Source organism: Epinephelus lanceolatus, chromosome 9 (assembly GCF_041903045.1).
Source record: "Epinephelus lanceolatus isolate andai-2023 chromosome 9, ASM4190304v1, whole genome shotgun sequence".
Lineage (NCBI taxonomy): Eukaryota > Metazoa > Chordata > Actinopteri > Perciformes > Serranidae > Epinephelus > Epinephelus lanceolatus.
The window spans coordinates 23,632,222-23,660,172 of record NC_135742.1 but is presented as its reverse complement, the minus strand read 5'-3'; the positions used below and the strand labels follow the sequence as shown (position 1 = coordinate 23,660,172).

The 27,951-nt window shown below is 39.9% G+C and overlaps 3 protein-coding genes and 1 long non-coding RNA gene across 4 annotated transcripts; 2 read left to right on the top strand and 2 right to left on the bottom strand.

Moving 5' to 3' along the window:
- Nucleotides 1-953: 953 nt before the first annotated feature.
- cfap251 (cilia and flagella associated protein 251) lies at nucleotides 954-10,640 on the bottom strand. The gene is made up of 20 exons (XM_033620456.2): nucleotides 10,267-10,640; nucleotides 8,633-8,773; nucleotides 8,381-8,490; nucleotides 8,182-8,290; nucleotides 7,391-7,471; nucleotides 7,220-7,297; nucleotides 7,091-7,132; nucleotides 6,764-6,981; nucleotides 6,486-6,662; nucleotides 5,664-5,914; nucleotides 5,399-5,550; nucleotides 5,006-5,182; nucleotides 4,734-4,918; nucleotides 4,501-4,615; nucleotides 3,885-4,048; nucleotides 3,701-3,791; nucleotides 2,242-2,385; nucleotides 1,896-2,124; nucleotides 1,596-1,724; nucleotides 954-1,501 (listed from the first exon to the last, which is right to left on the bottom strand). The coding sequence occupies exons 1-20, from the start codon at nucleotides 10,432-10,434 to the stop codon at nucleotides 1,374-1,376; spliced, it is 2,889 nt and encodes a 962-aa protein (XP_033476347.1). The 5' UTR covers nucleotides 10,435-10,640; the 3' UTR covers nucleotides 954-1,373.
- A 2,029-nt stretch (nucleotides 10,641-12,669) lies between these two features.
- LOC117253238 (rab5 GDP/GTP exchange factor-like) lies at nucleotides 12,670-20,149 on the top strand. Its single transcript, XM_033620637.2, has 9 exons — nucleotides 12,670-12,807; nucleotides 14,615-14,801; nucleotides 15,101-15,228; nucleotides 15,899-16,050; nucleotides 16,139-16,208; nucleotides 16,312-16,447; nucleotides 16,537-16,631; nucleotides 18,687-18,943; nucleotides 19,034-20,149. The coding sequence occupies exons 2-9, from the start codon at nucleotides 14,644-14,646 to the stop codon at nucleotides 19,445-19,447; spliced, it is 1,410 nt and encodes a 469-aa protein (XP_033476528.1). The 5' UTR covers nucleotides 12,670-12,807; nucleotides 14,615-14,643; the 3' UTR covers nucleotides 19,448-20,149.
- Nucleotides 20,150-21,864: 1,715 nt separating this feature from the next.
- On the top strand, nucleotides 21,865-27,818 carry psmd9 (proteasome 26S subunit, non-ATPase 9). Its single transcript, XM_033620546.2, has 6 exons — nucleotides 21,865-22,035; nucleotides 22,189-22,288; nucleotides 23,662-23,855; nucleotides 25,820-25,921; nucleotides 26,917-27,005; nucleotides 27,266-27,818. Exons 1-6 carry the CDS (start codon nucleotides 21,904-21,906, stop codon nucleotides 27,291-27,293), a joined length of 645 nt encoding a protein of 214 aa, XP_033476437.1. The 5' UTR covers nucleotides 21,865-21,903; the 3' UTR covers nucleotides 27,294-27,818.
- On the bottom strand, nucleotides 22,240-25,075 carry LOC144464274 (uncharacterized). The gene is made up of 3 exons (XR_013492030.1): nucleotides 24,714-25,075; nucleotides 23,147-23,208; nucleotides 22,240-22,433 (listed from the first exon to the last, which is right to left on the bottom strand). It is a non-coding gene; the product is annotated as an uncharacterized LOC144464274 (long non-coding RNA).
- Nucleotides 27,819-27,951: the final 133 nt, after the last annotated feature.

Below are 27,951 nucleotides of genomic sequence, written 5' to 3'. Positions count from 1 at the left end.
TCATTGTCTGTGGAGCAGCTCCAGACTTCATAATTGATGACCTAAAATATTTAAGTTTAAGCACTCCACACATGAACTTGCATAGCAGGGGATACCAAGTACCAATCTCACACCATTGCGTAAAAACAAACATTTAACAGCAGTGTAATACTGATCCTATGTGGATGTAAAATGATCACTGTTGTACGACATGGCTTTATTAGATTGCTAGTGTTGAAACTGGCAACCCTAGTGCCACCCCTCAAAACTAAAGCCTTGCATACTGTACACGTTGCCTTTTTACTTGTGGGACTTCCCAGTGTGAAATATTGCTGTCATAGTCTGTGCCTTTCCTTCATTCCTCATGTGTCAGCTGTTTCCCCCTCCCCTTTGTTTCTTGTGGTCCCTGTTCCTCTCTCTCTGTCTGTGTGTCTGGACGTGGCTCTAATCAGACCTGCTGCCAATCAACTCCTGCTGCCAATCTGTCTGCCTACTCTGTTTCCCCCGAGTGCCCTGGATCATCCCAAGACGCCCCTTCTTGCTTTAATGATAATAAATCCACTTTAAACTGAACAGCTGTCTGAGTCACGCTTTTGGGTCCAGTTCTCTCTAAACTGACATTTTTAATGGTTAATGTTACACAGTTTACCAGAAATTAGTTCTTTGCTGCTCCAAAACAGTAGCTGCCAATGGCTACACAGCTCAACTTGCTGTGTAAGGTACTGTTTTAGAGTAGCAAAGAAGAATTGATTTCTGGGGAAACTGCAGTTTCATGCAGATGTGAAACTACTCTGAAGTTTATCAATAAATTATGTGGTACTGGATCAGTGCATAGACTCATGTATTCGCTGATATCTGATCCAGTATTTTAGCCAGTATCAGAGGTGTTTCTGATACTGCTATCAGTTCAGTTCCAATGTCACACAATAACATAAACGAACAAGGGTATACAGGTTATTTAAACATAAGGGTGATATGAAACAGGGTGTCGCCAGAAGATTTTGAGCATCCAACAATTAATTACCTGCATTCTGGTGATGTTTTTTTGCACCAATTTAATCAATTTATGATATAAATTTCTGTCATTTTCTTTGTGGATTTGAGGAAAGTGATTTAACGGCTTCAGTTCCCTGTCCATTTCTCAGTTTAATACACTAAGTATTTATAAGCACCTCATGCAATTCCAGCTCTAAAATCTGACCTAACCCTGTTGCAAAACCTGGAAAAGAACAGTGATAAAGTGGACTTGTAATACTAGTTACAATTTGAATTAAAATACAGACATATTCCAACGACTCTGTTAAGAGAGACACCCGAAAAAAAGAGCAGCAGGGAGTCAGTGGCTCGTCATCAGCACACCTTCTCTTAGACTAGCAGACAGTTCCCTGCTGTCATCACTCTGGAGGGGAAGACCTGCCACTCTGCTTTGCTGAGGACGGAAAGCCCAGGATGTGACCTGTGAATGTCTCCAAGGATATTTCATCTGGGATCGCACACTCCAGTGAATATTCTGATTCTCCACCTGGACACACACACACACACACACACAATTTGTTTTTCAGCTGTTCTGTGAATTCTGAGATTGTAGTTTGTGAGGCAATTTTTCTTTTACATACTGTCAGATTTATAAATGTCATGCTCAGATTGTTCCCCTCCTCCTCCTGCTTTTTCCTCTTGTTCTTCTTCATCGAGGCCTAAAAGTGTAGTAAAACACTCTCCCACCTCTTCCTCTGTCATGTGTTCTCCTGTGAAAGATAATACCAAAGTTATGCACATGCTGGACTTTGTGTCATGTTGACAATGACATGTGCATTGCACGTATAAACTGTAATGGAGGATCAATGTTTCTCTCAGTAATGTGACAATAAAGCTAAAAACAGATGAATGATTTTCTGACTGGACAGCCTGCAGCGTACCTCGAGCCTGTAGAAGTTTTAGCAGTTCATTTCTCTGCAGAACAGGCTGTCCTGTATTATCATGTGCACCAAGGATGTCAAAAGCTTCAACCAGCTCATTGCTGGAGATGCTGAACACTGGCCGGTGGTTGACATACAGCTTGATAAACTCCTCCAGGTCGATGTCGGTCACGTATTTTCCTGTTTCGGCATACTTACTGAACTTGACCTCGTTTTGCATATCTTCTATCTGTAAAAAAATAATAAAGGCTCTTGTTATAACAGGTCTGAGTTATAAAACCATTTTACTGTAATGTTTTACTGTCAGATATGATGACATTCACTGCTACATTTCGACACACTGTACCTCTTGCTCAGTAGGGAAGTAGGCCAAAGCTCTCATTAGAGAGGGAACCTCAGACAGGGGGATTCTGGTAGATACCTGTCGTCTCTCCATTGAGTCAGTGCCTTGATGACGAATTTGGCAGTAATAGAAAAAGTCCTCCATTTCCTAAAGACAGAAAAGTCCAGGAAACCCAGATTCTGTGGTTAAGATGGTATCAGAATGACTCATAACTGGAGGAAGAATGCAACTACAAGCTGATATATTCATCTTCCATCCATTTCATCTTTCCAGCTCCTCCTGGGGGACCCAAGGTGTTCCCAGGCCAGATGAGACATATAATCCCTCCAGCGTGTTCTGGGTCTACCCCGGGGCCTCCTACCAGTGGGACGTGCCCAGACCACCTCCAACAGGAGGTGCCCAGGAGGCATCCTGATCAGATGCCCGTACCACCTCAGCTGACCCCTTTCGACGCGAAGAAGCAGCGTCTCTACTCTGAGCGCCCTGCGGATGTCCGAGCTTCTCACCCTATCTCTAAGGCTGAGCCCAGCCACCCCACGGAGAAAACTCATTTCAGCTGCTTGTATCCGTGATCTCATTCTTTCAGTCATTATGCAGAGCTCATGATCATAGATGAGGGTTGGGAAGTAGATGGACCATTAAATCAAAAGCTTTGCCTTCCGGCTCAGCTCCCTCTTCACCACGACAGTCCAGCACAGCGCCCGCATGATTGCAGACACTGAGCCAAACAGCCGATTTAGTTCACATCCCATTCTGCCCTCAAGACCCGAGATACTTGAACTCCATCCCACTCCCTTGCTTGGGGCAGTAACTCACTCGGGTTGGGAGTGAGTTACTGCCCCAAGCAAGGGAGTGGGATGGCGTCTTTTAATCTAATATATGTATGACTATGAGCAATGCCGTACAGTCGCAAAGTACACTAAAATTTGTATGTTGAGCTTTAGATTTTGCCACAAAAGAATATCCTGTCCAAAAATGTCCTGTCACCCACCTACATTTTCCAAATCTCTATATGGTTTTACATTTCTTTGACAACGAAGGTCATACAGCCACACTTGTGAAGAATAAAAACTCTTTAAAGTAGCCATCAAAAATGCAAGAAAGCCTAAATAAAATTTGAAAGAAAAGGAAAAAAAGCATGTGTCAAAGCAAAAGAAGATCGAGTGATAATACACGAGTGTACTTTACCAATACAAATGTTCAATAAAACTCATTGTTTAGAAAAAAAAGTTTCATCAGCACAATGAATTAGTAACATATAAGTAAAACCACAGGACAAATATTCTTTATGAAAAATGACTTAAACCAAGAAACTGAATTCTTAAACTACATCAACATGCAAAATAACATGATGCATATTAACCTTGGTGACATATCAGAGAATAATCAGTGTTGGAATAATCAGTGGCTGTCCATTTAACACTCAACAGTCGTAAGGAAACAAGGAAAACTTTTAACTCACCCTGTAGAACCTGCCATCTCTGCCTCCCTCTAAAAGAGTGTAAAACGGCACCAGGTCCTTTCCTCCCAGGGCAGCTGCTGCCTCCAACGCACTGCACTCACAACAATGAGAGAGGATTGAGAGGACATGGATAAATTGCTTGCGCATTTCCTCTGCTTCTCTCTCACTATTTATTTAACCTTACTTTATGCTTATCTCCCATGAAAGGACAGTGCAGTCAGATCGTCCTGCGGTGAAAACAAACAGACCGTCGTACGAGCAGGCAAAAGTAGACACCCCTGACGGATGGCAGATCAGAGCATTGGACTTGTAGGGGTTCCCATCGAGAGGCAAAATCTGGAGGCCCACCTGGAAATATGACAAACTCGTGATAATATCGATAATGTTAATCACTGTGTCTTCATACCAAAACAGCATTATTTATTTAACCTTTTTCTAGATATATTGTCAAGATCTACCCTTATTCTTTTATCCACTGTGCCTACTTTACTTTAAACCCAACAATGTGACAAGTAAAAGTTCAGTGAGAAAAAGTTTTGCTCACAGATGGTACTGCAGGGTTGATAAATATGATCAAAGGTATTCTATTAACACTGACAAGAGTAATAACTTGTCTGACAATACTTGTCAGTGTTAATAAGACAATAAAAGACAAACACTTTTTTCTAACAGTAATAAACAGCTTATTTGAAACACAGAGCTCCTTTTTAATTTTACAAAGCAGCTTCTTTGCTAAAATACCACAAAACAAAAAAAGCCAATAATTTCATAAAACACTCCAAACACATTTCATCACTGACCTTGTCCTCTGTGATGTATGTCAGGTAATATGAGTTCACTTCAGGCTCCTCAGACCTGGGAAGGACCAATGTTTTCTGAACGGGAGAGCCGTATGTTGGGCCGCAGACAGTCTTTCTGTTTTTTGTTTTTTTTTTTTAAACACATGTAATAATGTTTTCAAGTATTTGTGGTGACAACAGTCAGAGAAATATATTTCACAGATAATCTGATCTTGTTACAGTATCCCACAGACCTGCACATCTTGGTAGTGCTGTTGAAGAGCTTCATCTTGTATTGGTCAGAGGCGACAAGAAGAAATAGCTCCTCAGTGAGGGGAGGATACCAAGTCATGCACGTTGGCACTGCACTTTGCTCAATGCGCTCTGAGCTTAGGATGAGAAGCTTATTCACATCACTGTTTTCCAGGTCATACTCCACCTATTATTGACAGACAGGTGTGTGGCATTAAAAAACAGTACCACAAAACACCAAACTGGTCCACAGTCCTATATTTGGTCAACTAACCAGTCGGCGATCCATTCCCAGAGAGAGCAGTCTGCACTGGGTGCTGTCCAGGTGAACCCCAAAAAGAAGGTCTGTGATAGGCTTGTAGTGGGAGCGGTATCTGCCCATATAGACCCAGCGAGGCGAAGAGTCTTTGTTGGTCTGCAAGCGGAACACTGTCACTGCTTTTCCTGCATCCTAAGAGTGGACAAGGACATACTTGAGGTTATAAGAATGTTAAATCATAGAAGTATAGATTCTTAATCCATCACCATGGCCACAAACACATTGTATTTCATAATCACAGCTTTAACAATAGTCCAACATTATATCACAAGCTCCAGTCTAGAAACACTGTTGCCAATAACTAAGTTCAAACATATTATACATGATATAGAAAAAGGGCTTGCTCACCGCAGTGGCAAGATACTTTGAATCCAAGGAGAAAGTGATGTGATGGATGCTGTCATCAGTGTGATGGAAACACTCCTCTGGATCACTTTGTAAAGTGCTGGCATTCAGTATGTGAACAGCTCCACTGCCAAAGCCCACTGCCAGGTATAAGCCTGTTCAGAGACGACAAGGCAACTCTTTAGCTTCGACGATGTAATGAGAAATTGCAAACTGATGCAGCAACATTCATTTGTTGTAAAGACAGTCAGTAAGCATATTGGCTCACCTTGAGGGTCAAAAGTGACACACTGAATCTGCTTCTCTGTCTCGAACACCCTGCTGCAGATGATCGTTTTGTTGTTATAGTCCCACACTTTTAAAACACCTCTTTGATTGCCCATAACCACAGCTGGCTGTTTGGGGTGGCAGGCAACTGCACATATAGGTGCACAATCCTCATGTCGCAGGATCTGAGGGATGCCTGTCTGTGCATTCACATGCGCCACTGTGGCGCTGGCTGTGGACACAATAAAGTTCCTGCAAAAAAACACAGGTCAGCTTGGCTAAAATCCACAAAACAGTTTAGACACAACCTAATCAAGTGGCAGTCCGTGGGCCCGTTTGGCCCAGACACAACCTCTGAGTGGCCCAGCATACATAAATCTGATATACGACAAAATATTTAAATTACATATACTGTATGGAAGTAGGTAAAGAGTGAGCCACCTCACTTCTTTCTCATCTTTGTTGAGAGATACACACGTGCAGTACTGATTGGGCTAGATGTATAGATCGAGTCACCCGACCCCCAAACATCTCTTTCACAGATTAATATTTTCTCATGTGACGCAGTTCCAGCCACACTAACTATGGTTCTGTGCAGTGATAGCTGCAGTGATAGATAGATAAAAGTGTTTTTATTTTAAAAGTTAAATGAAAAACATTGCTATTTTTGTTACATTCAGTTGCATTTGTTTAAAATGTGTCATTGCCAATGCAAAAAGAAAAAAAGATTTTGAAAAGGCTGCAGACATGTCTGGCCCATTTTCATGTCCTGGTTTTAAAATCTAGCCCAAAATGAAGAGATAATAGATTATATTTCTCCTACCTGATCATTAATGGTTTTGCCTCCAGAGAGCGGTCCTCCAGGTATCCCTCTGTACACTCTTTGGAGAAGGAAATGGAAATGATAGCATCCAGGTTCAATTCATTGTACCAAGTGAGAATCAAGAAAGCTTCATCATAGAACCTGATGCAGCCTTGAGTGTCACCAGTCACAATACAGCTGTGATATCAAACGACACACAGACAAGGAGAGATCAGACAGCAATAAATGCATGACACTTTTATAAACAATATGATTATTTCTCTCTTCTGTCTGGCTACCTGTCAGTTATGGTGAGAGCAGTGATCGGATCCTCCTGAAGGGCAACGACTTTGGCTCTGACACAGAGGTTTTGGTTTGCAGCAGAGTCTTCCAAATTCCACACCACAATGCTGCCGGCTGCAGTCACTGTTAGGATCTGAGGCTCTCTCCAGTGAAACACAGACTGGCTGAATGACCCGCTGGCCAGCTTGACAGTTTCAGATGTTTTAGAGAAAAGCTGAATAAATACAGAGGCATTAGATCAATGGCTGGCTGCATCACAGGAAACTCATTATCCTTAGTCAGTTCAATACCATCATCTACAAAGTTTTGATGATGATCTTTACCTTCTTAGGTTCCAGGGCAGAGTATTGCAGACTTCCTTCGGCCTTCAAAAAAGATCATATGATTACTGCAATAAACATACACATACCAGCCATTATCTATTTAAATAAACAAGGACGAGCAGGACTTACCCTGCTGTAAAATAACACCTGGCTTTCACTGCTGCTGAGCAGCTGAGTGCTGTCATTTGGATTAAAAATGATGTAATCCTGAAAAACAGTCCAACATTTGAACATTTGATCTGCTAAATGCCATATAAATAGGTGAAATTAAAATGGTAAAAGAAGGCAAAAGTTACTCACTTGGATGCCATGTTCAGGATTGAGTTCAGTAAACCACACAGGCTTGTCTGTTTCATTTGTCCAATCCCAAATACACACACACTGTGAAAAGATTGTCAGATAATTAACAGATTGTGAATAGATGGACATGTTTCATATTGTTAAAGGTCCAGTATGCGATACATTAGCAGAAATGGAATGTAATATAAAAATTATGTTTTCTTAAATGTATAATTACCTGAAAATACAAATTAATGTGTTTCTGTTTCCTGAAAATGAGCTGTTAATATCTATATAGGCAGCTGGTCATTAATGGAGATCGCCATGTTTCTACAGTAGCACAGAACAGACAAACTGAACACTGGCTCTAGATAAAGTCAGTCGCGTTTTCGCATTGGCCCCCATAGAGAAGCCCATCTGTGATGAACAGTGTTGGAAAAACACTGATTTGTAACATGAAACTGCTTCATTAAGTATAAATATATATAGATAAATATTCTTTACTGTCATGTCAAAAAGAGATACTTTTTGGAGCTGTTACGTTTAAAATGGCAGAAAGTCACATATATTAATAGTGTTTGGTGGTGTCACACTTTTTACCTTTATTCAAGAGAAAAAGTATCACTACTTCAAACAGTGAGTCCTGTGAGTGTCTGTTTCTGATTTATCATGAATGAAGCTCAGAAGGTGCAACATTGTAAGACCACAGACCATAAATGTGTCTGTTTTTTTCCTGAATCGTGCATTTCACAATTAAAGAACACTGTCGACTTGATTTAAAAAGACAAAAAACAAACTGCTGTCACACTCACTTGAACACCCTCAGCACCGAGGGTCACCAGATGCTTTGTGTCTTCTGAAAATGCCATCGCAACGACACCCCCCTCAGGGTGGCAGTCGAACAAGGTATGCACAGGAATGCTGTAAGTTATATCATTCATGTGGTTACTGTACCATCAAGAGCAAGAGGTTAATACAAAAAAAACTTAAAAAATGTAAATTAAGAAGTACCCAGAGTAGGAGTCCCATATCATCACTGTGCTTTTCGTACCCTGGTCTGCTGTTGCAATCCAGCGTCTGTCTTCACTCACACACATACATGAGATGGTGCCGCAGTGACCCTGAGAAGATTGAGTATAGTGCAACCTGCATGTTGTCTATAGCTACCCAGATCACTCCTATCACTAACTTAATCTGCAGCACGACATCTCACCTCCTTTTTATTACATATTCCTCAAGAAGTGGAACACTGTATATTTTTACCTGGAGTATGTGCTGGGAGTTTGAGGTGTGATTGTAGATGACCCCAACATGAGCTCCAGCATAGAGGACCACCAGCTGATCGTGGTCTTGCAGAGTGTAGGCAGGGAGAGCAGGGTTCATCCCAAATACCCATTCCAGTGACTGAATGAAGAGCAAAGTATTGTAGTGTTGTTATGAGCCAGTGAAAGGTCTCAGTCAGATCACCCTTTTATTTAAGGCAGCATGTTTGACTGAATCCTGACTGCAAGTTGACACACAAGTAGGCCTAGCACTCATTTTATATAAATGTAGCCTACCAGTGGCGTAAGGAAATAACCACGGGACCCAATGCATGCTATTCTGACGGGCCCTTGTGCACCCTAGTTACTAGTTATAAGGTACACCTCCTGTTCTTTTCTCTCTTGTCCTTCTTACTGCTGGTTTTACATTATGTTAAAAGGCATGACTACTTGCTGGACTTGCAGATGTCTTCAGCATGTCAACCTTGACAGATTCTGCCTCTAAACTAGCTACCATATCATATTGTCTTGTCACATGATCAAATAGAGACTTGACATGAGCAACATCAACATTCACGTTACCCAAAAAATACCTGTATATGACAAAAATATCAAGGAATATACATATACAGTACACTCCCTGGCCACTTTATAAGGTACACTTGTTCAACTGCTAGTTAATGCAAATAGCTAATCAGCTAATCATATGGCAGCAACTCAATACATTTGGGCATGTAGACATGGTCAAGACAACCTGCTGAAGTTCAAAACAAGCTTCAGAATGGGGAAGAAAGGTGATTAATGTGACTTTGAACGTGGCATGGTTGTTTGTGCCAGACAGGCTGGTCTGAGTATTTCAGAAACTGCTGATCTACTGGGATCTTCACACGCAACCATCTCTAGGGTTTACAGAGGGTGGTCTGGAAAAGAGAAAATATCCAGTGAGCAGCAGTTCTCTGGGTGAAAATGCCTTGTTGATGCCAGAGGTCAGAGGAGAATGGCCAGACTGGTTCAAGACGATAGAAAGGCAACAGCAACTCAAATAACCACTGGTTACAACCAAGGTATGCAGAAGACCATCTCTGAACCAACAACACATAGAACCTTGAAGCAGATGGGCTACAGCAGAAAAAGACAGCCACTCCTGTCAACAGGAAACTGAGGCTACAATTCACACAGGCTTACCAAAACTGGACAATAGAAGATTGGAAAAATGTTGTCTGGTCTGATGAGTCTGGATTTCTCCTGCGACATTCTTGTATCAACAGTTCAGGCTGGTGGTGGTGGTGTAATGGTGTGGGGTATATTTTCTTGGCACACTTTGGGCCCCTTAGTACCAACTGAGCATGGTTTAAACACCACAGCCTAGAGTATTGTTGCTGACCGTGTCCATCCCTTTATGACCACAGTGTACCCATCTTCTGATGGCTACTTCCAGCAGGATAACGCACCATATCACAAAGTTCAAATCATCTCAAACTGGTTTCTTGAACATGACAATGAGTTCACTGTACTCCAATGGCCTCCACAGTCAATCTGAATCATTCGCAAGGGCCACCCCACCCCATCAGCCCCAGTGCAACAGCACCGCCTTCACTGTCTATATTCACGCCCCTGAAGCCTACATATACTTACCAATGCATGTGTTCTTGTATGAGTTATCTTCTTTGGGAAAAGTGTGTCTCTGGTTGCAGTGTAGACTTGAGACTGCCCGGTCATCTTCTGTGTGTCAGCCTCTGTTTCTTCTCCACCAACTCCTCCTGCACTCTCACTGTACTCTTCCTTCACTTTAGCAGCTGACATGATGTCTAACCTCTTCACCTCTTGTACAATTAACCTCTCTTGTCAATAACTTCATAGACTTTCCCCTTGTTCAGTGGAGTCGAAGTCTCTGCTTACGGCAAAATTAGCTAGTTAGGCTAAGTTAACGTTAACCAAAGAGTAACGTTAGAAAAGTTAGGCTACGAAATTCCGCAATTAAATTCACAGAAAACACATAACCATGGTATCAGCTGTTTCCCCCATAATTGGCCTAGTCCAAACGTCGAAAATTGTATATTAAAATAAACTTTCTTTTTAGCCTAAACTAGCCCATTGTATGAAGAAACACCGTCTCTATTTTAGTTAGCATCTGCGAAGCGTCTCGTTGCCTAGTTACCGTTGAGTTGATGGAGTGGAGGACGAACGAGAGAAGCGCTTCCGGTAGACGTTCCGGTTAGGCCTTTCAAAATTAAAGCACGATCAATAATAGATTTAACCAGTTAGTTGCAGTGATGTTGCTTTGCCAAAAGGATTTCTTAAATGATAAAGACATCTAAATGTTCCTTAAAAGTTATGTATCTATTGTGATTATTTCATCAAAGTAATATAACTTATTACATTACTTCACAATTACTTTTTTTACAAATGTTTCAAATCGGTCAATAAAATAAGGACATTATAGATTTTACATTTGTAATTTAATTACATAACTCTGCTCCATGTAACTAGTTACTCACCAACACTGAATATGATGTATTGTTTAATGCGATTAATTTCTAATGTATTTGGTTATATATACTTAAGTACAATATTATCTTAATTGAAGTACTTAGGTCACAGAGTATGTCAACTGAGCACTATCAGGGCTGTAGCCAGAGTTTTAGAAAGATAGTGTTTGGAGTCAGCTGCCCACTAAAACCCCACCATGCTAATGTGTATTCAGAAGGAATGCAAGGCCAGTTTTAGCAGTGACAGCATACAAAGTCCAAAAGCATAGACTGTAAAAATAATGACATAGCCATCACCAGTGGTGTGGTGGAGGATATATACAGGTATACTGGGTATATCCACCTCTTTTTCTGGCTGTTTACAGTATACCCACCTATCAGCCAAAAAGCCATAAGAGTATTGAACAGACCCACTTCCTCCTCAGTAACTTACTCATCTATCTAGTAGTACACCTGCCTCATCAACTACAACTGCACTACTGACCATATGTCCCCCACTGGTTTGTGGACTCCTGTTTTGGAGCCCTGAGTTTGGGATTTTGAGAGTCAGGGCCAGAGGATGGTGCACTGGAGGAGCGAGGGGTGGATGTGACTGAAAAGCCTTGGTGAGCATTGGCAGACAGCCTGTCACTCAATGCAGCCTGCCCTGAGCTTTTAGCTGTGCTCTTCTCAGTCTGTTAGGTCATGTTTTTTGACAGATCTGGCTGTCTTGTCCCTCACTGCATAAGCCAAATTTGACACTGCTGATGTCAGGAACTCCATCCATTGTCCACAGAGAATTCTCCTCTCAAGAGATCTTCCATACAGTGCTTTGGTGTGGGAATAGCTTTTCTTGTGTGGTATTGTGTTTAAAATGCTTATCACCACAATGACAATGAATACCATCAATTCTATACAAAATCACAAACGTATTTCTCACTGAATGGTGTGAAGTTGTAGTTTCAAAATGTCAACACTTAAGAGCAATTTCTAATTTCAATTAGTTTGTAATTGCTTCCGTTTTATCACTGTGTTTTGAACTAGAATCAAGCTAACATTATAGTTATATTTACGGTTAAAATTGTATTATTTAAATGTTATATTATCATTTTATCTTTCACAATAGACAAGGGTGTAGTTACGCCGTGTGACCACCAGAGGTCTCATGACTTTTAATTTACTCGACATCTGTCATTCCAGAGCATCAAGGTAGACTCACTTCCGGTTAAGACATTCAAAATAAAATATTCATACATTTAAATTGGCAGAAGCAAGGACTACATTGGCTGCGAATACGGGATTTGGGAGATGATAAAGTTGAGAGAGACGTGACGATGCTGTTTGTATTTGGTACTTGATTCTTGGTTGTTGAAGCGGGGAATCGGCACAATCTTGCCGGGATACTTTTACTTTGAAAGGTCATTACTGTGACGATCACTATTTACAGCTTTACAACTTGCTGTCACAAGGCTTTCCTGTTGCACAGGTTTGAAGGCAGCTGATTTTCCGCCTCAGGCTTTAATTACTTTAACGTGAATTTTCGCTACCTCTGTTTCATTCTTTTGTAAAAACACATCGTTGACCGAGGTCTGACGGATTATCGTTCTCATTGTACACGTTATGATACGGTTGTGACGGTTAAGAAACCAGAAAGTGAAAAAAGCTCTTCGACAAGGAAGCGGCTAATTATGATTTCACCAGCTGACAGGTGAGGAGGCATTTCGATAATTGGGACGTTATCTTTACGGATATTTGCTTTTAGGTTGTTGTTTAGCTTCGAGACCAGTGGAATTAGTTTGTACAGTTAACAAACGTAGGTTGTTTCAGTTGCCAGCTTTAGCCACTCGACGTTAGCTAACATTAGCCGGTGGTTCTTATCTCCAGTCCGCTCAGCTGACAGTCAGCCGCCGCTGAGCTCTTAAACTGTTAGCTAACGACGTTAGCCTGCACCCATAAACTCTCACTGAACCTTTAATAGGGAATTTAGCCTGAGGTTCAACAGCAGACTGACAGTCCAGCTTTTGTTAGGATACTGAGGCTTTGATGTTGTATTAAATATTGCGGAGGATGTTTCTAAATAATGGTAATTTACGTAGCATCAATCTTATATCTATCCATGGATAATTATTTATATACACAATATTATATTTGTCTGTTGTCACGTTTTTTTGATTCTTGTTTCCTGATGTTTATGAAAGTAGTGGTAGTTTCCATTCCACTGAAGCACAGTCTGACATATTTCAAATCCCTGGAGTGACAGCACTTTCCATGTGCTGCTTTCAGAGGCCTTTTGCAAGTATTTAAACTATTGAACCCTTTCTTTCAAAAACATAGAAAATAAGGCAATAAGCAACTTGGTAAGAAATGTCCATGTATTGCAAAATGGGGGGGGGGGGGGGGGGGCTAGGGAAAAGTATATTCATAATAATTATTATTATATGTTTAAAAAATGATGATACAAAATTATCATTTTTATGCGCTTTTTCCAGGTAATTTCCTTTTTTTAAACTTTCTTTTTTTTCTACTGTTTTTCTTGTTTTTAGTTGTTTTTGTTTTTGTTTTTTTTACTAATTTCTGGCAAATTTTGGGATATTTCTTCTTTCGTTGCTCATTGTCCTCTTCCCATATTTTTGAAAGATATCAAGCCAATTTGCTGAGGTTTCAAAGAGTTAAGAAAAATGACCATTTTCATCCCCTCACCTGCAACACATTTAGAAATAATTACACTTTGACCATTGGGAAGGAGAGTTGCTGGGTTTTAATGTGCTGTACTGCAGCAGTGTTTGATCAAGTTGACTGTCTGCATGATGCATGTAAGTAAGTAAGTAAGTAAGTAAAGTTTATTTATATAGCACCTTTCACAGAAAGAATTCACAAAGTGCTTTACAGTAAAATTAGAAAACAGTAGGGCACATAGTATAAAACAAAGAGACACAACCACAAACATATAACAAGAAAACAGTACATGTATACATACATGTATGAAAATTAAAGATGCATGAGATATTGTATCAAGATTAGCACAACCAGGCCATAGTGAACACTAAGCTTGTGAGATTTAGGTCCCTGCAGTAACAAATGCAGAACAAACCTTTTTCTTTTAACATTTTTGACTTTCAAAGGAATTATATTAGAAGTACAGAGTATATTGGGACTAATTTTGGTTGTAATGTAATGTTTTACGTTTTATTTGAAAAGTGACAATGTACACTAATCAGCATTCAAACAAATGTAATTGCACCCGTGTTCAAACATACAACATTGTGGGGAAAAGACATATAGAATATAGTGTAACATATACAAGTTAAGCCTATACAGCATTAACGGATACAATCCAAAAAAACAAACGATGCAGGTACAATATGAGTGCAATCATTGTAGAGTTAAATCAGTGTTGACAATGTTTGTTTCTCAATAAAGTGTTTCTTACCATTACACTTAAATGAAGAATATGATGGAGACTCTGCAGTTGATCATTGTACTGAATTCTGTCAAATTTCTGTTGTGTCCAACAGGTGGGAGCAGTAAATGAAAGAGCTCTACAATGTGGACAGACAAGCACAGAGGAATCAGAGTTTCTCAGCAGGAGCTGCTCTGCAAAAACGCCTGTGGGTATTATGGAAACCCCGCGTGGCAAGGCTTCTGCTCCAAGTGCTGGAGGGAGAAAGCACGTCCAGCTGCAGCTTCCAGGCAAGACACAAGGTAAACACACTGCTTAGAACAATCAATCAGACTCAAAGGAGAATTTAGATCCTGACATTTTTGTCAGCTGTGTTGATAGCAGTATGATGTTGATCAGTTATATTAGAAAATAGTTATATTAACAAAGCATTTAACATGATGAGCCTATTAATAGTTTGCACTGCATGCATAACGATGTCCTATCTATTCAGGTAGTCATCAGTAGTGTAACAATGATGTTTCTATCATGTGTTGCTTTTAAGTGACTCTATTTTAAACTGGGTTTAGGTTTGGGTGTTTAACATTGTCATTCCTTGCAGGCCGAGCAACGATGGAACTCCTCTCACCTTCTCCAAATTTGAGGAGAAGAAAAGCACGGAGAAAAGTCGTCGAATAAACACAGTGAGGAAACTCTTCTGGGGCAGCCCATCGCCTCCTAAACGTCAAGGTAGTTCTGTTAGCATTTTGTACTTTTGATTTTGTGGCTGTATTGCCAAAGGGTTAAGAGCAAAACGTAATTGAGCAGAGGCAACAAAAGCTGAATTCACAACCCAGCAAAGAGAGCTAGTGACTGACTAACAAGACCAGAACAGAAAAGTGCAAAAATGTATTGCTTGTATTGTACACTGCTGCTAATTATAGGTCTTATAATCCTACAAATTCTATTGAGAGCAAAGCAAAATCTGGGTCTTTGATTTTCTCTGACCAGTAAACTAGCAAATTTGACATTTCTGCGTCACGAGACAGAGTCCAAACATTCAACAGAAAACATCAGGCATCTCCTCAGCACATGATTTCTAGGTGCAGTCATTAAATGACAACAAAATCCAGTACAAAGTAGCTGTTTTCCATCTTTGTCTTATGCACAGATAGCATTCTGTGTGCATATGTATGGGTAGTATAGTCCCACTATCCCTACAGGTTCATAATAAACTTCAAGAGATGAAACCTGGGTATCTGTGATGAAATGTGCCCCTCTGATTCACTGTTTTACATAATGCAGTGACTTTGCCAGCAGTTTTTCAACAAATTGAGCCTTTCTGAGTGTCGTGTTTCACTTTCAGAACATGTTTGTTTATTTATTTATCTGGAATAACATCCACCTTTTGTCCCTTCAGAGTCTTCTGAACGCCATGCAAATGTAGTGAGAGCTTTCCAGAGCCTCGAGCCCGGGGACTTCACTGGTTTCCTAAAGATACTAAAGAGCCCTTCCTCCCAGCGTTTGCAGTCCAGATGTACAGCTTTCCTCAACACGATGGAGGCGTACCATGTAATTATCTTTTTAACATTACACTTCTTTTGACTTCTCTCTGATATGTCAGAGCTGTTCTCATCATAGCTTCTCATCATCTTTACAGGGTCTGCCGGTACAGAAGCAGTCAGATCTTGTGCAGGATTTCTACCAGTCCTTTGCTGAGTATTTTAGCAGTGAGTACAGATCAGTCCAACACTTGTCGGGCTGTTAATTCTGAGAATATTAATGACTTTTGAGTTGTTATTTTCTAAATATACATGTTTTTTTTATTTTCAGGTGTTCCTGAGGCTCAGGTCACTCAGATCATGGAGCATGTAGAGAAGTTAATAATGACACGGTTGCACAAATGGGTTTTCTGCCATGACAGCTGTGACGATGAACAGAAGGACCTGGCTCTCCAGAGAAGGATACGGTAACACTTGTATACAAGTGACTTGTATTGTATTTGATCCAAACCTCTAACCTATGGCCCTGTTTGACACAGATATCTGTATTTTGCAGCTCCTTAAACTGGGTCACTCCGCAGATGCTGAGCGTACCTTTTCCTGATGAAAAGATTGCAGTCATGGGAGACCCTTTTCTGCCTGCCATAACAGGTGACTCACAACTTCAGTACTGAAAGGAATCGTTCAACACTTTGGGAAATATGCTTGTTAGACACTCATGTCTCACTGGTAAACATAAGCATACATAGCCACAGTTAATTAGCGATACCAAATGTTCACTAGGTAGCTTTAGTGGTGCTGGTAGGCAGATATTGGTACCTTTGTATAGAGCCAGGCTAGCTTTTCACTGTCTTTATGCCGAGCTAAGCTAACTGGCTGCTAGCTGCACCCTTATATTTAATAGACAGACATGAGTGGTAGTGATCTTCACATCTTAAGGGTGAGACACATCAAACCGACACCAAAGAACGAGTGGCGACGAAGGCCAACTGTTGCATTGCCTCGTGGCTTGTATCTCAGCTAAAAAGTTGCACTTGAACACACTGAAAAGACTACAGCCAATGGCCAACTAGCGTGTACATTCTGCACCTGTGTGAAAGGAAATAACTCCTCATATAAGCAGGTAATAGTAGTCTGTATTCATCATTCAATAAGAGAAACTGGAAGACCGACAAGATGCTAGTTAGCCTGTTAGCACACTGACAACACAACCTGATGTTGAAAGAACAAAAGATATTTACTGTGTGCTAGCGAACAATAACGGAAACAATTACGAACTGTTTTTCCTAAAGAACTCAAAAGGAAGAAATAATCTTTCCTAATTTAACAAGTTTTGTCAGATCTCATGCTCCACTTGGCTTTAGCTGTTTGTTTACTTTCCTTGCTTCCATGTCACTTCTTGTGCACTGTGCTGAACTGCCAATGAGAGTGATTTCTGTCACTGACGGGCTCTGCCAGCTCCATCACCAATTCAACATGCTGAATTGGTCAAAAAATGGCCAACAAGGGCCGACTAGTAATTACGGTGCAGGATACACAGCAAAAACTGGAGTGACAGACGTTCACCTAAGACCTGACCGACATCCGACCATTGGCATGTGTGTCAGGGCTGTCATGACCTGGCTCATACGCCACGACAAATATAGGACACACATATGCTATCAACTGAAAAGTGCACAAATGTATTATTTACAGAAGATAATTGCCAAAAACATAATTAAGTTATGTGATGTGTAAGTCTGTGAGTCTGTGAGCCAACTAAACAAAACGTGGTGCCGGATGAGGGGAAGAGAGCGAAGTGATTGCACAGTCAGGCTTAAGTAAGCTGCCATTAGGAGACTGGCCAGGTGCTCCCAGTTGCCACTTACTCAGCTCCACACAGTAGACAGACAGACAGACAAACAGACAGGCAGACAGGGGAAAACACAGACAAAGCAGGCCCTGCTGAGGCAGGAGGCCGTCACAGGGCCCTAAGTCCCAGCCAGAAAGCCAAAAATGTGGAATGCTCCTTTAAGCTAATGGGAGACAGTAGTATCAGGGTTCATACAAGACATTTTTAACTTGGTCCTTGAAAAAATACTTGACCATCATTAAGAGGAGAACAAAAGCACAAATTATTCTATGAATTGTATTAGATAAGTGTTTAAATACACTAGGAAGCCAATAACGGGCATGTTTGCAGTTATTTCCTTACGCTGTATGAGCAGTTTGAGCTCACAGCACCACTGGGTTGGTGAATATGGCGCAAAATGGTTTGTGCCATAGTGTTTTGCAAGCTTGCAAAACACTCACACCAGAGTGGCGTCAGCTGTTGGTATGAGTTCTGAGCTGTGATTCAGCAGTAAATAAGCAGCTGTGTGTGTCTGACTGTAGATGGTTGAGCTGCTGGGGAGAGGCTGGGGCTGCTTCGCCATGCTCAGCACTCTGTATATTTTCCAGTTTTTTTGTCCTTTGCCAGTCACATGTCTGAATAACATGACCAGTTAATTCATTTTGGGCCCTGGTAGCATATTTGCCCCATTTATAAATTTGCGCAGCATTCTTGCAACAGATGGTTGTGGAGAAAACAATTTCATCCTTAAACGTAAAAATGAGTGCTTGAAAAGTCCTTGAATTTGACTTGCCCCTGCCTGTTCGATCTCTATAGTTTGTTTCCTGCCTCATTAAATAATCTTTGACATTTCTGCCCTTTATGTTTTTTAACAGCTATAATTGAAATGGATGCCAAACGAGCGCCTCAAGACAAACTTGCATGTGTGTCCAAATGCAGTCAGCATGTCTTTGAAGGGCTCTCCACCTCGAACAGCGAGCCCGCTAATGCTGATGACTTCCTGTCAGGCCTGGTCTATGTGGTGCTGAAGGCCAATCCACCTCGCCTACACTCCAACATGCAGTATGTGATTCGTTTTGGTCTCCCTCACAGTCTGATGGCAGGAGAGAGTGGCTACTACTTCACAAATTTGGTACGTTTATTGCAAAGTTACTTATCCAGCAGCGTACACCATGGGATGACATGTAGGTTTATCATGTCTTTGCTCTTCCTCCTGTTTTAGTCATGTGCAGTGGCTTTTATTGAAAAGCTGGATGGACCAGCACTCGACCTCAGTCCAGAGGAGTTCGAGGGCTACATGCTGCGTCAGCGTGCTCCCACTGAAGGAAAGAGGAAGCAGATTTCAAGTGACACACAACATCTGTTAGAGGAGCTACAAGGCAGACAGGAGAAGCTGGACCAAGGCATGGATGCTCTCAACGTGCAGCTACAAAACTGGGTCCAAGCTGTTCATTCACAGCTGGATGAGGCAGCAGCCCAGTTTGCTCTAGTACAGAAGGAGATAACAGCTCAGGCGGAGCTCTCACTGGTTGTTTCATCCTCATCAAATGATGCATCACCGCAAGGGGACGACAAAGACGAGTCAGTTCTGGTGCTTGCGGATCAACATGCAGGGCCGCAAGATACAGACTGTTAGCTATATTGACAAAAACACCTAATCTGGTACTTCTCTCTTTTTAATGAACTAACTTAAAACAAACACAGATTTATATTCCAACACCACACGTGCACACGTTCCATCCACAGAGAGCTGGGATTTGTAAGCCAGTTAAACATGAAGGAAAACTTCTTGAAGGAAACTTTTTGCATTTGGTATCACGGGGCACACAGAGGGGTTTTTTTTAATGACATTGATAAAGATTTGCACTTGTATCCTGTTTGAGGATGAAGGCCATTAGAAATACATTCCACTTTATGATAACAAATGTGATCAAAAATAATATTTAAGTACTCAGGGTACACAGCACTTAGGGATATCACCTAACACTTTGAGTCCTTATTTAACATTCACTTTTCTAATAGTTTATACCACTGTGCCTCTATGTGAAAACTCTGAAGTAAAATAAGTATGCCACAGGAGGACATGTTAGATGGCAGTGACACTACAAGTCAGAGGGTGTATTCAGTTAAACCGTGTTTTTCAAAGCTGTGGAACCGTTCTCAACATGCTGCCTTGAAGATGAAATAACTGGTGCAAAACTATTTGTAACACATTTTACTGTCTGCAGAAGTATGCGTTGTTTACGACTGTTATAAAGTTTCTGAAGAAATTATAGGCTTTTACATTATGATCAATTATTGTATCCAACATTATATTAAAGTTGACTTATATGATTTATTATCTTGTGTCTTTGTGTTTTTCTTCGTAGAACATTTGAACAGTGCAGTGCAGGAGTCAAGTATTAAAATTCTTTTTTTTAACAAGGTGTTTATATTGATAATTCAATAAGATGCACAAAGCATCAACACACAAACATAGAACCAGCAATGACAGAAAAACAACCCCACCCACCCACCAACCCAAGAACAGAGGTAGCCAGACCAGCAAAAGGAAATCCAAAAGACAAGAAATAGATAATATAAAACAATTAAAAAAGTATGACACATGACACATTTCATTACAATTTTTCAGCTTCCATATTTGCTACAAAAGTAAAAAATGGTTGCCAGGTGGCAAAGAAGCATGCAGTTGATCCTTTAATAAAACAACACATTTTCTCCAATTTTTAATAACACATAACATCCTTAATCCAGTGTCCATATGTTAAAGGTGAAGAGTCCTTCCATTTACACATGATGAGCCTTCTAGCCAGACATGAACAGAAAGAGACAATGTCTGTTTGGGCTCTACATAAGTTAACATCTAGAGGAGTTACTCCAAAAATTGCCATGGACATACTGTAGATTGGGCAACCAGCCATCCTAACACTGTTGGAAAGTTTTGAATATTAAATCCCAGAAATGAAATAGTTTCCGATATGACCAGAACATGTGACATAAAGTGGCTGAAGACTTGACAAGTATTAAAATTCTAAGCTAAATCCTGTGTTTAACTGATTTTAGTTTAATTTATTTTAGAAGGGACAGTGCAAATTAAGAAATAAACATGGTAAGAAAAAAGAATATTTGCAAAGGGGCTATTATCCCATCTGTAGTCCCGTGCCAAGGTGTTACAAAAGGCTTCCTATTATACATCAAAGCAAGAACAAAAACAGGATATGCAGTTAAAGACTGGAAAGGACACAGTTGTTAAAAGCAGTAGGAGCAGCAGTGACATGTTTACATATAGAAAGACTCTGCCAACAAGCAGAACATACAGATAGCAACAGTTGTGACTTTACACATATAAAACAATATTGCAAACAAGAGGACACACAGATAGCAGCAGCAGCAAAAAGAAAGTTTAGCTGACACAAATGTATTAATCATGCGATGCCCTAATTAGTTTGTGAAAGATCTGTAAGTGTTTAGTTGTCTAAATGTGAAATGAAATTATATTCAGATTATATTTTGATGTGTTCCTAAATAATGAAAATTGAGTGTAAATGTGTCTGGAACAGATTTTCTTTATTTTATTGTAATGTTTGTAAAGGTACCCCCCCAAAAAACCCTCATTATTTAAAGAAAAAACTTGGAAAAGATAACTTTATACTCCTTTTCCTCATGTTTTTATGCCATGCAGAAACTAAATACGTCGTGTGAACATACTACCATAGGGGGATACAGGGGACTCCACCTCAATAATAAGAGCATGCCCCCATCACCGAAAACGAAATAAATAAAAGCAAATAAACAAAAAAGTACTGGCAGACTTTATTTTTGACAAAATTAAAATGAATTTACACCATAAGCTGATGCAGAAAAGACATAAATTGGTGTATAACAATTCACCAGAGTGCAGGAAATTAAATGTTTGCTACTCACAATTTTCTGGAAATGAAAACAGGCTTGTAAATTACTAGGTGGCCACAGGACTACATTTAGAGATTTTGTCATCGACCAGTAGGGGGCAGCAGAGCCCACACACATCTACCAGGAACAACAACAGGAAGCTAATCTCTGACGTCACGTCACGTCACGTGACAGGCAACCATGAAGATGACAGAGGAAACCCACAAAAATGCTGAAACGTCTGAAATAACAATGGAAGACGTACAAAACCTTATTAAAAAGAAAGATGAAATTGAAGAGCAGATAAAAGCCTATTACGATGTTTTGGAAGACGTAAGTTTGTCAGTTAGACATACATGTAGCACTAAGCTAACCCAAAGCTAACACAAAGCTACAGCCGTTGGTTGTGAATGCTAGCCAAATGCTAGCCAAATGTTAGCCAAACATGGCTTCCTTTCTTTATTTAACTGTTAACTCTACTTACAGCAAGGTGTCGGAGTTGCAGACCCTCTGGTTGATGCAGAGGGCTACCCCCGAGCAGATGTTAACTTGTACCAGATCAGGACAGCAAGACACAGTATTTCATGTAAGCAGCAGTGTGTGTGTTTTATTCTGGTGTTTTCTCTGGTAGCAGGTGTAACGTCAACATCTGTGACCCAGCACCAGGCTCCAGTCGAGCTGTGTGAGTTGTTGAGTGGTTTGGGTCACGGATCCTGACGGGTCACAGAATACTGTATAACACATGATGGGACAAACATGTAAAGATATGGTGTACTTACAAACTAACCAAAATAAAATGAGAAAATATACAGGAATATTTAGTTTTAGTCTTTGGTCTATTTGTCAACAAAATAAGCATAAGGACGCATTGTCTACTGATACTGGGCTGTCTAAATTACTGAGTCAGTTGCCTTCAATCCTTTATCCACATTCATCCATGTGAATAAAGGATTTTTAAACATCATCAGAGAGAGTCTTGGATGCCTTTTTGTACTGCCAGGCCATACCATCGAGCTCAACACAGATTACACTAGGACAGTCATTGGTTCTATTGCTATGCCTTCACAAAGTGTAGTGTTTGTGTTGTAAAACCTATTCTGAACTTCTTAAATATTCGCCCCTGACAAATATCCCCTGTATTATAATGAAAAAACTAGCACTAATACTGAAATTAATAAAAACTAAACCAAAACGAAACATTTTCAAACATAAAAAATAGCTGGAACTAAATATTTTTAAAAAATTAAGAAAAAAAAGGATAATAACACATTTTAAAAAAGAAAAAGCTAAACTGAATGGAAACAAAAAAATTAAAACGAAATAAACATAACATATTTTATTTCGTTTTATTTATAAAGCCCAGTATCACACATCACAAATTGCCTCGGAGGACTCTAGAACATAAGACAGATAAATTTTAACAGGAATAAAAACTGGAAGAAACCTCAGGAAGAGCAACTGTGGAGGGATCCCTCTTTCAGGACAAACAGACGTGCAGTAGATGTCCTGCGTACAGAGGAGATCAACATAATAAAGTTATAGTAGCCCATAGGACAAAATCATACAAATGAAATGAACAAATGGAAAATGGAAAATACAAAACTGTACTAACTCGACCAAGCAGTATAGGGATGAGCCTGTCATTGAAACCAGCACCAGTAGTTGGTATTTCCCCACATAGTGTGTAATATGTGACACCAATATTCAGTAGTTTAAACGTTGAACCTAAACAAGTTTAGAATTTCTTCATCTAAATTTGTTGAGGAATACTGACAGAAAAATACATGACATGATGCCAGTTCCACAACTGGCCAAATACTGCCAGTAACTTAAGTTGGACTGATACTAATATCACTTTTTAAAGATAATACCAGCTTTTATTATGTTAATATATCACTGTAGGTCTGCACCTAATGAATATCTCCATTTTTAAAGTAATGCTTTGATCACGTCTTTCAGGTCTGCAGAATGATCACAAGGCCATCATGGAGGAGATAGAAGAAGCCCTGCACAAGCTGCACGCTCGAGAGAAAGCCAAGCGGGAAGAGGATGAGGCGGGAGCCAGGGAGGAGGCGATGGAGCATCAGGACACCCTTCCTCTTCCCTTTGCACAGGTGGATGCTGTGACACAAGGCTCACCTGCCTCTGGAGCTGTGAGTGATGTGAACTATGCCTTTCTATCTGGTAGTTGTTTTGGATAAACCATCACAATTCTTTGAAGTGAAGAAATGAAGGGATGTGTCTACTATGGGCGTATAAACCTGACCAAGGTGTAGAGAGGCCATGTTAGCAAATTATGAAGCCATACTGCTTGGTGAGCTTTTAAAGTCTACAGGTATCAGACGTTACATTTAATGCTCTTTAAGACCCGTTCAGGAAACCTTTTAACCAGATTTAGGACATAGTTTTGGATAAATCACGTTTTACTTATTTAAGCATCGCAGGTAAGCATTGCAGATCAGTAGTATACATGTGGTCTTGTGCAGAGGTGTTAAGTGTTATGTAGGAATATGGTTATTAGAGTAAGTTAAGTCAATCTTCATTTTGCCAACAGCTCAGTGCAAGTATGAAGTAAAATGACAGTATTATAGTTTTTAAAGATTTGTAACATTAGAAATGTGGACTTTTACATAGAAAGGCTTCACTCATTTTCACATAAAGAAATAAAAAAATGGATAAATGGAATTAGATAAAATGTTTGTAGTAGTTAAGACCTCAGAAATTCAAATCTAAGACTATTTTAAGGCCCTGTAGACACCCTGCTCCCATGCACAATACTGCACTAACGCTATAGCCTCTACTAAAAGCAAAAGCTACACAGTGTTATAGAGCATGAGTGGATTTAAACAACAGAAATTAAATGTATCAACACGTGTATTTATTCCCAAATTTGGTTAACAGCACCTTTACAATGTTCAGATACCTCAAAGAAAAGAAAAAGAGTAATAATACCAGTCATGTTGGAGCTCATTTGATAACCTTGAGAGATGTCATGTTTTTACTCACTGTACCTTGGAAATATCTGTAAACTGTAGACAACCATGTTCAATCCTGTCCACGTGAGCAATGTGATAGAGGCAACCCTCTCCGTGGTCAGATGTGAATCTGGATCCTCCGGTGTGCAGTGGCAAGTCCCAGAGAACTCCTACTGCTCCGGCTCTGGTCTTATCCCCCGAAGCACACTATCCCCAGAATTCACAAACACTAATAAACATTCTGTCTTTAAACTACGGATGTTTTGTTTATCACAGTTATTAGTGTCCATACTCAATCAGAAACTCCAAGCTCAGAGTTTATGGAGCTCAACAAACTATGGACTGAAAATAGCTTCAGACACACTCCTCTGGCGTTTTAACAGAGCTACAGACTGATACAAAACCCCTGCTGGTAACAAAACAAACACAGTAACTAATATAGGTTTTATGAACTTAGAATGTTCAGCGTCTCTGTGTTAACTTTTCTCCTCTGCTCGGTCGCACGCTCTCTGTGTCTCTCTGTTTCCTGGTTTGATAAGCATCTGTCTGTTACAGTATGTCCCACCCAGCTAGAGACCCGTATGGTCAAGTCTATGGTCAGGAGACTCATCTTTGATAAGCGTTGATTGGTTAATAGCAGATTGACATCGGTACGACCCAATAAACAAATGACAGCAGGACTTCATATTATCAAGAACACCTAAAGTGAAGGAAATTCCAGATGCTACTGCTAAATGCATGTCTTAACACTAAAACTCTTTGCTACTTTCCCCTTTGTGTCAGGATACTCTTTGCCAAATATTATACTTGTATGAGTATTTATGCCATCGTAGTGCTCTAATATTTGTATTCACATCATTTCGCCCAAAGGGGTTTTGGCCCCCCTGAGACCAAACGCCCTAAGTTGGGGTTGCTCGTTATCAACTTGTAATGGCCCAAGGTACAGGCTAACAGGAAATGATAATGGAAAAAATAGCAGAAACCATAATTTGGGCTGGACCTGGCTCCCAGCCTATCTGTATATTTGTTAACCAAATGCATATAAATTAAATAATATGTAAACAAATGTAGTAGGGTACTACATAAATAAGCTGTTTTTGTTGTAGTTGAACATAGTATTGTTGCTTTTTTTTTTTCCAAAGGGGCTCAGAGTTGGTGATGAAGTCATTGAGTTTGGGTCTGTGAACACGGGGAACTTTCAGAACCTCCAGAATATCGCGTCTGTGGTACAGCACAGTGAAGGGGTGAGTTACTGACATAATCTACATCTGTCACTTTGTGTTGTGGTAACTGTATTGTTTTATGATGCTGTGTGATGTCTAAGGATATTAATACGAAACCAGATTTCTCACAGAGGGATTTATGAAATCCCTGAGACAGGTTTGACTTCCTTTCAATATATTTCTTTATTAGATTTAGATTTTTTTTAACGTATCTGTTAGACCTGTGGTTTTCAACATTTTTGTGCCCAAGGCACATTAAAGGGCAAGCCAAAATCTCAAGGCACACCTATATTTATATCTGTGCACAATAGCTTCCATAACACGTGTTAGCACTCTTATCATCACATAAGACAATAAAAATGAGAAAAAATAAGACAGACTTCTTGTACAGGCCCAGTTGAATGTTGCAATAATAATGTGTTGTTATCACAAAATCCCACGGCACACTTGGATTGGCATCATGGCACACCATTTAAGAACCATTGTGTTAGACTTTTTGTTAAAATTAGAAGACATTCTCGTGGCAATCTGGTTTTATCATTTTTTTTCTCACTGCCCAGCCATAGCTTATATTTAGGGATGCACAATAAAATCGGCACATCATCGGTATCGGCCGATATTGGCTTTAAAGTGAAATATCGGAATTGTCCAACATGCTGATAATAATGATACATCATCGGTATCAGCCAATATCAGAATTGGCCAACAATGCTTTTCCTTATTTTGCACAACAAATGAGTCTTACATACGTTGAAAAGCATTATATTTCATGTTTCCATCAGCGAGTGGGCCATCATGATTAGAGTAATATGTCGTTAATTCCGCTACAGAAGAGACTTAATGATCACTAACATTAGGTGGTGAAAAAAGTGTATATATCGATGTCAGTATTGGTTATCGGTCAAATAAGGCATATGGGAAATGAGCAAAACATCCAATATTGTGCATCCCTTCTTATATTTGTTAAACATAGTTAATGTCTGTTATATAAACTGTAAAATCATGTCCTTTCACAGAAACCATTACGTGTCACAGTCATCCGGGATGGCCAGAAAGCTCAGATGAGCCTGACTCCACAGCGATGGTCAGGCAGAGGACTGCTGGGGTGAGTGCTACAGACACAATTAGAGTCATGGATACGGATTGGCATCGATTCATCAGTTGATCAGCTGATATGTTGAAACAAAAAGCTGTGAACTCTACTAGAACAAAGCTGCTGAAAAGCTTCCAGTCATCTTAACACATATTTCCCATACAGTAGTTAAATAGCATTGACATTGGTAAGATAACTCTGTAATGATTCATGACTGGCAGGTATAAAGTGGTGCACATCAGTCACAAGTCTGTCCGTGTTCTTTCCTTCAGATGCAACATTGTTCCAATCCAGCGATGATCACCTTGACGTGCAGAATTTCAATTGTGAATTCCTCCACTGAAGTTACACCTGGATGGTTTCAACCTGACTTTATACAAACTGCAGACATCTCCACCTGTTGAATTTCTCAATTTCTTCATCCAATTTGGTCCTGTTTTCTTTATACAAGAGCACTTATTCAGCTCAGTGTTCATTGCAATTAGTAAATTACATTAATCTTTATCTGGTGTGCAAGTGGTACAAATACAAGTGGTATTTGTGAGGTTAAATAAGGGTATCCATGACAAAATCTGGAGTAGTTATTGAATATCTTGCAACTATCTGACATGATCAACAGACACTGAAAATTGATGACTGGGGACTTTGAAAAATAATTAACTTTTCTACAGATTTAATAAAGGCTTATTTTCAACTCTTGTGAAAAAGGGTGACCCATCAAATGTTAATATTCAGGAGCAACAGCGAATCAGCAAATGTTGGTTTCACACTATCATCAAAATGTTTATTCCACATGTAAATAATAAAGATTTTGTTTGAAGTTAACTTCGGTCAAGAGTTTAATACAACTTCTTCACCTGTTTAAAAGCTGAACATAACTCATGCACTCATTAATATAAAGACACGTGAATAATCTGAACTATTTATGATGAAAAATCCACAATATGAGACATGCAAA

Excerpts from the sequence above, each read along its gene's own strand:
- cfap251 (XM_033620456.2), bottom strand. The coding sequence starts at position 10,434 with ATGTCAGCTGCTAAAGTGAAGGAAGAGTACAGTGAGAGTGCAGGAGGA. Across the intron at positions 7,133-7,219 it reads AGGTGTTATTTTACAGCAGG|GCCGAAGGAAGTCTGCAATA; the intron begins GTAAGTCCTGCT and ends TCTTTTTTGAAG. Across the intron at positions 5,183-5,398 it reads CAAAGTATCTTGCCACTGCG|GATGCAGGAAAAGCAGTGAC; the intron begins GTGAGCAAGCCC and ends GTCCACTCTTAG.
- LOC117253238 (XM_033620637.2), top strand. The coding sequence starts at position 14,644 with ATGTGGACAGACAAGCACAGAGGAATCAGAGTTTCTCAGCAGGAGCTG. Across the intron at positions 14,802-15,100 it reads GCTTCCAGGCAAGACACAAG|GCCGAGCAACGATGGAACTC; the intron begins GTAAACACACTG and ends CATTCCTTGCAG. Across the intron at positions 16,632-18,686 it reads TTTTCTGCCTGCCATAACAG|CTATAATTGAAATGGATGCC; the intron begins GTGACTCACAAC and ends GTTTTTTAACAG.
- psmd9 (XM_033620546.2), top strand. The coding sequence starts at position 21,904 with ATGAAGATGACAGAGGAAACCCACAAAAATGCTGAAACGTCTGAAATA. Across the intron at positions 23,856-25,819 it reads GCTCACCTGCCTCTGGAGCT|GGGCTCAGAGTTGGTGATGA; the intron begins GTGAGTGATGTG and ends TTTTTTCCAAAG. Across the intron at positions 25,922-26,916 it reads TGGTACAGCACAGTGAAGGG|AAACCATTACGTGTCACAGT; the intron begins GTGAGTTACTGA and ends GTCCTTTCACAG.